This window comes from Oncorhynchus tshawytscha, linkage group LG03 (genome assembly GCF_018296145.1).
Source record: "Oncorhynchus tshawytscha isolate Ot180627B linkage group LG03, Otsh_v2.0, whole genome shotgun sequence".
In the NCBI taxonomy this organism is placed as follows: domain Eukaryota; kingdom Metazoa; phylum Chordata; class Actinopteri; order Salmoniformes; family Salmonidae; genus Oncorhynchus; species Oncorhynchus tshawytscha.
The window spans coordinates 6,206,719-6,217,564 of record NC_056431.1 but is presented as its reverse complement, the minus strand read 5'-3'; the positions used below and the strand labels follow the sequence as shown (position 1 = coordinate 6,217,564).

Here is a 10,846-nt window from a genome sequence, read left to right as displayed (position 1 = left end):
TAGAATTCTAATTTAATTCATTGGTGTAACATATAAATGTAATTCATTTAAATAAAATGTTGACGTCTTTCAACACATCTAAGTAATAACAGTCTGGTTACCAGTGTAGTTAAAACATTTAGGTTAATTAATGTTGTATTTAACTAGGCAAGTCAGATAAGAACAAATTCTTATTTACAATGACGGCCTAACCTGGCCAAACCTGGATGACGCGACGCTGGGCCAATTGTGCGCCGCCCTATGGGACTCCCAATCACAACCAGATGTGACACAGCCTGGATTCGAAACAGGGACTGTGGTGACGCCTCTTGCACTGAGATGCAGTGCCTTAGACCGTAACGCCCCCATGGAGGTAGAGAGATGGGAGGGGGAGGAGGACAGTTTGTGAGAGAAATGGTCATGACTCCATTCTATTCAAATGGAATGCAGTACACTTGTTGCCTCAATAACACATCAAATCATTGCTAACAAACACGAAACTCCCAATATCACATCTACTTGTCCCAGTATCCTTCAGTGGAAGACTCAGATTACTAGGAGGGTATTGAAATGCAGCTCCCTCCATGCTGCATCCTCAGCCAATAACACTACACCACCACCTGTCTGCCCATCAGATGGACACAGATACATACCTTCATTTGGTCAGGGGGGATTTCCTATTATAATGCTTATAATGGTATGCATTTTATAATAAACATTTTGGAATACAAAAAGGAGACGAGGGCTTTAAAATTCTTACAAAAAAACAGCTTAAAAATGATTTGATACAAAATAAATTGATAAAAATAGATCTGCATACAAAATACATGTTTAAAAAAAGAATAAACTTGAAACCCAAAAGTTACTGTTTAGTAAGAAATTAAAAGCGATACATTTAAATATATTCTGGTGTGTTAGCGAGCTAAAAATATTTACTAGAACATTTCAATCCCATTTCTAACTGGCACAGATACACATATAGCAAGCCTAGCTGATAGGTAGGTACACACATCAGCTGCATACCAGTCATGTATACTTCATGTCCATTACCAAGCACATAGATTTACAACAACTCCTTTCATTTTTCTTTCCAAGAGTTTGTCTGTGAGAGAATTTGCACAGCAAATGTGAATTCATTAATCCTCTGTGAGTGTGTGTAACAGCATGTGTGTGTGTCAGTAGTGGGTGCGGTATGTGTGTGGTGCTGTAGGGGTGCAGAAATGTGTGCATGTCAGTACTGAGGGTGGTACTTGGGGAACAGGTAGAGGTCTTTGCAGAGGGAGCTGGTGAATTCAGACATCTCCTTACAGCGATGGTGGGGGGTGCCAGGAGCATAGCCTTCTCTGTCTTTAATACGACCATTCACCTGAGGACAGAGGTTACAAAAGGTTACTAGCACTGAACTTGCTGATAACTACTTTAATTGAGGGAAAATGTACTTACTTTGACTGTGATATGTGGTGTGTGTTTACCTGCACCAGTATGTCTGATAGGTGTGTGTCTCTGGCTCTGAAGCGGAGTGCTGAGTTGACCTCTTGGATGAACCAGGATCCTCTCTTGGTATTCCTCATGGCTGCAGTGCCTAGTAGGGCCCAACAGACACTACATTACCTAGTAGGGCCCAACAGACACTACATTACCTAGTAGGGCCCAACAGACACTACATTACCTAGCAGGGCCCAACAGACACTACATTACCTAGCAGGGCCCAAAAGACACTATATTACCTAGCAGGGCCCAACAGACACTACATTACCTAGCAGGGCCCAACAGACACTACATTACCTAGTAGGGCCCAACAGACACTACATTACCTAGTAGGGCCCGACAGATACTACATTACCTAGTAGGGCCCAACAGATACTACATTACCTAGTAGGGCCCAACACACCACATTACCTAGCAGGGCCCAACAGACACTAAATTATTTAACAGGGCCCAAGAGACACTACATGATCCAGTAGGGCCCAACAGACACTACATTACGTAGTAGGGCCCAACACACCACATTACCTAGCACGGCCCAAGAGACACTACATTACGTAGTAGGGCCCAACACACCACATTACCTAGCACGGCCCAAGAGACACTACATTACCTAGTAGGACCCGACAGATACTACATTACCTAGTAGGGCCCGACAGATACTACATTACCTAGTAGGGCCCAACACACCACATTACCTAGCAGGGCCCAACAGACACTACATTACCCAGTAGGGCCCAACAGACACTACATTATGTAGTAGGGCCCAACACACACACACAACAAAGAAATACCACCAAATACTCCAACATTCACATCATAAACCGACTCAGACAACACACATAACCTACACACACTCACACCTTTGAGGGAGGCGAAGCCACAGATCATGTCAGAGCGCTGGGGCAGTTTGACTCTGAGCCTGCCTCTCTCCTCCGTCTGCCTGGTGTCACCATCTCCCTCTCCCTCCCTCCCTGCATCCCTCTGTTCACAGCCAGGAGACTGGGTCCTCTCTGGCCCGTCTGACTGCTCCACCCCACAGTCCATCTCCTCTGGAGTGAGACAGAGAGAAGACGGGTTAGAAGAAGAGAACATGGGAGGGAGGGTTGGGGAAAGGGAAGGAGGGAGAGTGAGGGCAGAGAGATCGTGTGTGAGCTCACCTCCTCTGCAGGCCTGGATGAAGAACATCTTGGGTTTATTCTGCAGTAGAGGACAGTGGGCGTTGTCAAATGCCTCAAACACCCAGTCCAACTGAGAGAGAGACAGAGATTCAATTAATATGATTATTATCATCAGAAAGGGTTTCACTCTCAACTGAATGAGGTCACACACACCTCCAGCAGCTGTCCGTCTGTGCCGTAGATAGCCCCCTCTACTCCATGGGACAGCAGACACACCACACAGCTGGATACGGTCTGGTGCTGCTGCCGTCTGCCAAACTGCTCAATGCACTCCCGCATGCCCTGTCATAGAGAGAGATCAATCAAGTATTAAACTATATTCTACTTACATAGAACTTTTAGAATTATTTTGGGAACATACAGAGAGGAAGTAGAGCTGTAAATTCACCCTTTGTTCTTTGCATTAAACATGGTCATGGAAAGACCAACGCTACAGACAGCTGTCTCCACTAGCTAACACCATGACTCTAATAGCAACAGGTCTATGTGAAGATCAAGGCAAACAAATGCCTGAGTGCCACTGATTGAAGCCAGTGGGGGATCCACTGATACAGTCCATGTTGTTGAAGCACTGCTGTACCTTTGGCACCACTGTCTGACTCTCTGTGTCTGTGTACAGTTGAAGTCGGAAATTTACATACACTTAGGTTGGAGTCATTAAAACTTGTTTTTCAACCACTCCACAAATTTCTTGTTAACAAACTATAGTTTTGGCAAGTCGGTTAGGACATCTACTTGTGCATTTTCCAACAACAGACAGATTATTTCACTTAAAATTCACTGTATCACAGTTCCAGTGGGTCAGAAGTTTACATACACTAAGTTGACTGTGCCTTTAAACAGATTGGAAAATCCAAGAAAGTATGTCACGCAAAGCACGGGGGTGGCAGCATCACGTTGTGGGGTTGCTTTGCTGCAGGGGGGACTGGTGCACTTCACAAAATAGATGGCTTCATGAGGATGGAAAATTATGTGGATATATTGAAGCAACATCTCCAGACATCAGTCAGAAAGTCAAAGCTTGGTCACAAATGGGTCTTCCAAATGGACAATGACCCCAAGCACACTTCCAAAGTTGTGGCAAAGTGGCATAAGGACAACAAAGTCAAGGCATTGGAGTGGCCATCACAAAGCCCTGACCTCCTTCCTATAGAAAATTTGTGGGCAGAACTGAAAAAGTGTGTGCGAGCAAGGAGGCCTACAAACCTGACTCAGTTACACCAGCTCTGTCAGGAGGAATGGGCTAAAATTCACCCAACTTATTGTGGGAAGCTTGTGGAAGGCTACCTGAGACGTTTGACCCAAGTTAAACAATTTAAAGGCAATGCTACCAAATACTAATTGAGTGTATGTAAACTTCTGATCCACTGGAAATGTGATGAAAGAAATAAAAGCTGAAATAAATCAGTCTCTCTACTATTATTCTGACATTTCACATTCTTAAAATAAAGTGGTGATCCTAACTGACCTAAGACAGGGATTTTTTACTAGAATAAATGTCAGGAATTATGAAAAACTGAGTGTAAATGTATTTGGCTAAGGTGTATGTAAACCTCCGACTTCAACTGTATGTCTCTGTTACCGGAGCTGTGAGGTCTCTCCGGACGGTGACTATGTAGTCCAGCTCAGTGAACACCTTCCTGAGGACCTCCTCGTCCACCTCCCCTCCCTTCCTGGAGTCCAGGTCAGGAGCAGCACAGGGGTCAAAGGAGACATTACTGATCACCAAGGCCAGGCCACGAGGACTGGACACCATACTATAGGACTGAAGGGGAGAGAAAAGGGAGAAAGAGAGGAGAGGGGGAAGAGAGAAAGTGTGAGGGGAGGAGAGAGAGATGCAAAGGGAGGAAAGAAAGAGAGAAGGGAAAGGAAGAGAAAAGAGAGAGGGACGAGAGACAAAAAAGCAGCATGAGAATATGACATGGTTTACCTGAAGGAAAATAATGTGCTTACGCTGCTGCTGTTCTCAGTAGTGTTTGTTGTGGTTTCTGTCCCTGTATTTAAATGACAGTTTTCCAACCCAGTGGAGCTCAGTGATGAATCATCCTCAACCTGAGCAGGTTTACAGAGACTTCAACACATGGGCTGGGGGAATTCTCCCCATGTCTCTTTCCTGTCAAACTGACTGTGGTCTAGACAAACACGGTCTTCTACGGACCAGTGGGACTTGGTCCTGGTACTGTCTAAACTCTGTCTATACCGCAGAAGTCTAATAGCTGTCTGTTTAGAGCGGAGACACTTCAACAGCTGTTACAGGTTGAGGTGGTTGAATAGGAAGATCTGCTCTCCTGCTCCCTAGAAATACCTTGGGGAACAATGCAGCTAAACAGCATCTGGAAACACATTCTGGACACAGGAAGTACATGCATGTGTTCGTTGCAAAGGTGCACGTTGCAGTGGCTGCTGCCTTGAAACTAACTGCCCTTGGGGACTGCATGTAGTTGCATTATATTATAACAGTTGTATTTGCAGTGACAAATATGAGAACCAAAAATACACCCAGTTAACAACGTTAATTGTCTCAGGTAAGAGATACCAGACAGAAACTGTGTTGTACCTGTTGGCACTGACATGGTACAGACAGTGATTTACTGGTTTGTATTAACAGTGAGCGTTGTACCTGTTGGCAGTGACATGGTACAGACAGTGATTTACTGGTTTGTATTAACAGTGAGCGCTGTACCTGTTGGCAGTGACATGGTACAGACTGGTTTGTATTAACAGTGAGCGTTGTGATTTACTGATTTTGTATTAACAGTGAGCGTTGTACCTGTTGGCAGTGACATGGTACAGACAGTGATTTACTGGTTTGTATTAACAGTGAGCGCTGTACCTGTTGGCAGTGACATGGTACAGACAGTGATTTACTGGTTTGTATTAACAGTGAGCGCTGTACCTGTTGGCAGACATGACAGGTGATTTACTGGTTTGTAACAGACAGTGACATGGTGATTTACTGGTTTGTATTAACAGTGAGCGTTGTACCTGTTGGCAGTGTTTTAAGTAGAAGTCTGGTGTACAGGGAAGAACAGAGCTGGTGATGGGACTGTCTGCATCCAGACACATCTCCATTGACTCTGAAACACATATTAGGATGACATTACACCTTGAATGTATTTCATTCCAGAAATTACACCAGTGGAGACAAACAATTACAATAATGTCCATCAGAGCAGGGTTCCAGTCAAGGTCACGTTTCTGCCTTGAAAGGGAAGCTGTTAGCAACATATAATGGTGTTGTAACAACCTTTGTACTACAGCTATGTGAGCAAGTCACACGGGCGTGGTGCCTGCAGGTGGCGAGACTGGCTGGGCAGTGGCACTCCATACCAAGGCTACAGCACACTGCTTCCACACTGATCAAATTTTACAACTGGACTCAATTGGGACATTTTCATTTACAGTTTAATTGGGTTTATTAAAAATAAGCTTTTTACCGAGTTGCAAGCCAACAAACAGAATGATTACATTTTTTTTCTCTCCAAACAACCACACAAACGACCCCTCCCACGATCTCCTAGGAAACGTGCAAATATTGTGAATGAAACAGTTGTAAAACTGTGATCTTGAATGCACCCACCTCAGATGACTGCTCTACTCACCTTGTGTTCTGGCTCTCTTGGCTGGAACCATCCTCTCCTGGAAAGGTAGTGGGAGGGGAGAGTCCATATATCTCTGAATGACAAAGAAAATCGATAATTTAACCATCTTTTAACTTACCTTCGACATCAATACAATCTAAACATTTATAGGTGAAACCAGTTCATTCCTGATTTTTTTCTCTCTCGCCTGCAGTGTGAATAGCAAAACATCCAGAGGAGGCTTGGGTTGGGAGTGATGGCTGACTCACCTCTCTCCCAATCTACATCTCTCCTCCTCTTTCTCCCTGTTACAGCAGTCTGTAGCTTGGGTTGAGAGTGATGGCTGACTCTCACCTCTCTCCCAATCTACATCTCTCCTCCTCTTTTCTTATTCCCCTCTTTCTCCCTGTTACAGCAGTCTGTAGCTTGGGTTGGGAGTGTTGTGGTCACTTCTTTCTCTAGTGACTATCTGGGGACTCTGGGGGGGGACAGTCTGTAGTGGGGTTGAATGGCAGGAACCCAGTTTCAAAGATTTACCGTCCAAAACCACTCCCCTTTCCCGGGATAAATAACTGCGAGAAACCGGTAAATTATAATAAATGATTTATATGAACAGCATGGCGTGAAATGGAACTGTTAAAATGCTATGCGATGTCTAAATGTGGTTTCTCTACGGCCGCTGCATGATGAATCAATGCTCAGGGGCGAGACAGGCAGCCCATCTCAGTATGGAGCGCAGTTCACAATGCATACCCACTGTATTGGTATTTTATTAGGATCCCCATTAGCTGTTGCAAAAGCAGCAGCTATGCTTCCTGTTTCATCTCATCATGGTAACGTTTTTTCTTGTGACAGGTAGGCCTACATTGACTGCAGCATAGCCTATGCAACAGTAATAGAGACAGAATGCACGTCTAATTCACCCATCTCCATCTGGCATTCAGGGGTCAACTTTTTGTTGTTGTTGTAAATATATATATATTTTTATTGCAGCTCAAGAGTTTTAAAAACAGCCTATCACTCTAACATCGTTGCTTTAAATCAGTGAACACACTCTCTATCAACCCCATTCAAATTGCATCTAAAATAGATAATCCTGTTCTAAATTGAGATATATAGATGTTCTAGCCTACCCCTTTCAGGTAATACATTATTAACCTTATATTAAGCTAATTAATGATGTATAATGCATAATAAGCATCTAACTTATAGCCTCTGTCTCTTGCACAATGCGCAAGCGCCTGTGCTCCGCTGGTCTCTCTAAATAAACGCTCCTTAGCTCTGAATCCCATGCAGGAAAAGCTAGACAATCTTTTTTGCATTTCTTACACCAATAGGCTATTCGAAGAGGGATGCAATTTTTTGTTGTTGTTGCTGAATGTTAAATACAGCAGCCAACAGAACTCACGGGTAGTTTGAAAGAACAGTGAATGCGTGCTAAGGCATCAGGCTAATGCAGTTATTTATTCAGACCCATAACCACTCTTCTGCTTTATCATGGTTTGAACGATGTGCGTAATTCCAGTTCATATAATACAGTATAATACAATACAGTAATACAGTTCACACTCAAAAAGATTAGTCTACTGGAGCTTGTTTCATTTATTTACCCAAGAGCATATAGCTAGCTACATCTATGGGTTGTAAATGCTTCCCTGTCGTGCGTAATGTGCAATAGCCTATATCCTATAGATAATGGAACAATTATTTGGGCTTTGGGCTCATTAAATGTCTTTAATGTAGGCCTCGTAAATGTATCAGACTCAGGTAGCATTAGGTTTGAATGTTTTTCATTACATATAATGTTTTTGAATGACACTTCCAGTTTTGGAGGGAAATACAGGGTTACTCGGGAGAGAAGTTGTTTTATTCTTGGGATGGAACATTTGTAAAATGCCAGGAAAATATTCCAACTTAGTCTGTAGCTTGGGTTAGGTGTTGGGTAGAGCTCACCTCTTTCTCTTCATCCCCCTCTTCCTCACTGTCTTTGACTGGGTTCTTTGTGAATGGGGCGTTGCGGTCTGAAGCTTGGATTGGGTATGCTGTGGATATCACCTCCTCAGCCCTGTCTTTCGCCTTAGCTGTCTGGGGACACTGTGTAAGGGGCACAGTATGAGGCTTAGGTTGGTTGTGGCGCTCACCCCTCTCCCTTTCTATCTTTGTCCTTCTGCTCATCTGTCTGGATCAACATCTTGTGTGGCACCCAGAGCCCACTCACCTGTCTCTCTCCATCCCTCTCTGGTGACTCTGTGAGCAGGGCACATAGGTGATGCTGCTCTGTGTCTCTCAGTGCTGAGCAGAAGCTGCTGAAGGCTCTGGGACCACGCTTGGGGAGCAGGGACAGCAGACGCCAGCTCCGCTTGTGGGAGGTCGGCTCCACCTGGGGAACAACGGATATCAACACAGATTACAAAAAATAGAAAGTGAAAGACATTGTAATCTACACCAGGGTTTCTGAAACCGGGTGCATATTTTGGTTTTTGCCCTAGCACTACACATGATTCAAATGATCAACTCATCATCAAGTTTTGATTATTTCAATCAGCTGTGTAGTGCTATGGCAAAACATTTTTACACATGCACACAAGGGGCAAGGACGAGTTTCAAGGACCGAGTTTGGGAAACCCTGATCTGCACTAACATTCATATTTGATTACATGATTGAAGTTAATTACATAAATCAACAATAAGACATTTGGGCCATGAATGCATGCATATTTTGGACGTTGATAGTGTCATAAGTCACCTGACCTGGTAATAGTATCAAACTACACAATTTAACATGGTGAACACAACATACCAGGATGCTTTCTGCCATGCTGTCGGTGAGAATGTCGTCTGTCTGCAGCGACTGAATGAACAGCTCGTCCACCACCATCTCTTTGCAGAGAGTCACAGAGCATTTCCGAAGCCCCCTTCTGTCTCGTTCCAGCATACCGCATTCCCCCAACATTCTGCTACGAGACAAGACACAGGAAAACGCTTAATTTACTGTCAACTTACATTCTTGCAAAACCGTGGCGCGGTATATAGGCCTAGCTTCTCAACAACAACGTATTAACGTTACTCATTGGCATTGTATCGAGCTATTATAATAGCTCAACATACCTTGTTTTCTAAATCGGAGTGGTAAGGATGCTGAATGTGTCTTACTGTAAGACAACTAACATTATACTAGCTAGCTATAGTAGCTGTCTGGATGAATTCGAGAAAGTAATTGGTAGTTATATCTCCTATTCTTTCCAAAGTCCGGTAACACTCAGCAGCAGATACTTACAAAGGCTGTCAGGTAACGTTAGCCAGCTGTCTCCAGCTAACGCGTTAGCTAGCTAATAATGAATGTGTGAAGGAAAAGTTGACATCACTTTGACGTCCGAACAATACTAAATTGTAAGCAAATGTCAGTCAGTATCGTTGCATTTCAGAAAACAATGTACACTGAACTTTAGATATGCAAATAACTAACGTTAGCCAGTCAGGTTCGCTTAACACATTGTTACATCGGCATGCTAACGTTGGGATGTTATTTTTTTTTCGAGAATTGCAAACATTCAGAACACTTTCAATTCGTTCATCTGCTCCCAAACCACATGTCATTAAAAACAGATTTAACTAACTGTATTTGAAGTTATTTCGCACAATATAACAACATAACGTACCCTACAAAACCAACTTCCGCGCCTCTGCAAAGTGTGGAAATGGTAGTGGGAGTGGTCTAAATTCATTGTGTTGAATTACAGCCAATGCAGGTCGGAGAATTTGGATTGACGTTTTCCTGGGCGAATACAAGTCAGCTTTCCCATGAGGGCGTGGTTGGAAACAAATGAATTTTGAATTTGTATCTGTTGTTACAGTAAATAATCAACCAATTGATAAGAATATCATGGAAGACTAACATAAACAGCTATCTAATATTTAGACGAGGTAGAGGATGGCATGTAATTTGTAGGAAATAAGAGAGTGAGAGATTCAGAGATTCAGGAATGAACTGGAAACAGCTCACATCTGTCCACAAGGAATTTTTGATTGTGAAAAATCCATGTTTTCCCAAATAATGTTGATTGATGTGAGAAATGATACTTAAAATGGCACTACATAATTTACCTTATTGTGCAAATGGAGCCAAATATGTTGTATTTATAGATACCCTATGAACATACTGCGCATTCGGAAAGTATTCAGACCCCTTGATTTTTTCCACATTTTGTTACATTACAGCCTTATTCTAAAATGGATTAAATATATTTTTTCCTCATCAATCTACACACAATACCCCACAATGACAAAGCGGTAACAGGTTTTTCAAAATGTTTGCACATTTTATTTACGTAAGTATTCAGACCCTTTGCTATGAGACTCGAAATTGAGCTCAGGAGTTTCGACAATTTGATTGGAGTCCACCTGTGGTAAATTCAATTGATAGGACATGATTTGGAAAGGCACACACCTGTCTATATAAAAGTCCCACAGTTGACAGTGCATGTCAGAGCAAAAACCAAGCCATGAGGTCGAAAGATTTGTCCGTAGAGCTACGAGACAGGATTGTCGAGGCACAGATATGGGGAAGGGTACAAAAAAAATCTGCAGCATTGAAGGTCCCTGTAACGATGTATGCTGAGA

At 43.1% G+C, this 10,846-nt stretch overlaps 1 protein-coding gene across 3 annotated transcripts; it reads right to left on the bottom strand.

Moving 5' to 3' along the window:
• Nucleotides 1-271: 271 nt before the first annotated feature.
• casp2 (caspase 2, apoptosis-related cysteine peptidase) lies at nt 272-9,968 on the bottom strand. Of its 3 annotated transcripts, none has more exons than XM_042308467.1 (12): nt 9,886-9,968; nt 9,027-9,183; nt 8,445-8,606; nt 8,180-8,320; nt 6,248-6,320; nt 5,631-5,722; nt 4,228-4,410; nt 2,799-2,927; nt 2,625-2,715; nt 2,328-2,516; nt 1,452-1,561; nt 273-1,345 (listed from the first exon to the last, which is right to left on the bottom strand). In XM_042308467.1, exons 2-12 carry the CDS (start codon nt 9,177-9,179, stop codon nt 1,211-1,213), a joined length of 1,458 nt encoding a protein of 485 aa, XP_042164401.1. In that variant the 5' UTR covers nt 9,180-9,183; nt 9,886-9,968; the 3' UTR covers nt 273-1,210. The 3 variants fall into 3 exon arrangements, with proteins under 3 accessions (XP_024245802.2, XP_042164401.1, XP_042164398.1); XM_042308464.1 differs by having other exon boundaries at nt 9,027-9,180; nt 9,886-9,940; XM_024390034.2 differs by lacking the exon at nt 8,180-8,320 and having other exon boundaries at nt 272-1,345; nt 9,027-9,180; nt 9,886-9,940.
• Nucleotides 9,969-10,846: the final 878 nt, after the last annotated feature.

What these genes read in the sequence shown, in the direction of transcription:
- casp2 (XM_042308467.1), bottom strand. Translation starts at nt 9,179, where the DNA reads ATGTTGGGGGAATGCGGTATGCTGGAACGAGACAGAAGGGGGCTTCGG. An exon ending in GCATGGCAGAAAGCATCCTG is followed by an intron (nt 8,607 to 9,026) that starts GTATGTTGTGTT and finishes GTTGTTCCCCAG; the next exon opens with GTGGAGCCGACCTCCCACAA. An exon ending in TATCAGACATACTGGTGCAG is followed by an intron (nt 1,346 to 1,451) that starts GTAAACACACAC and finishes CTCTGTCCTCAG; the next exon opens with GTGAATGGTCGTATTAAAGA.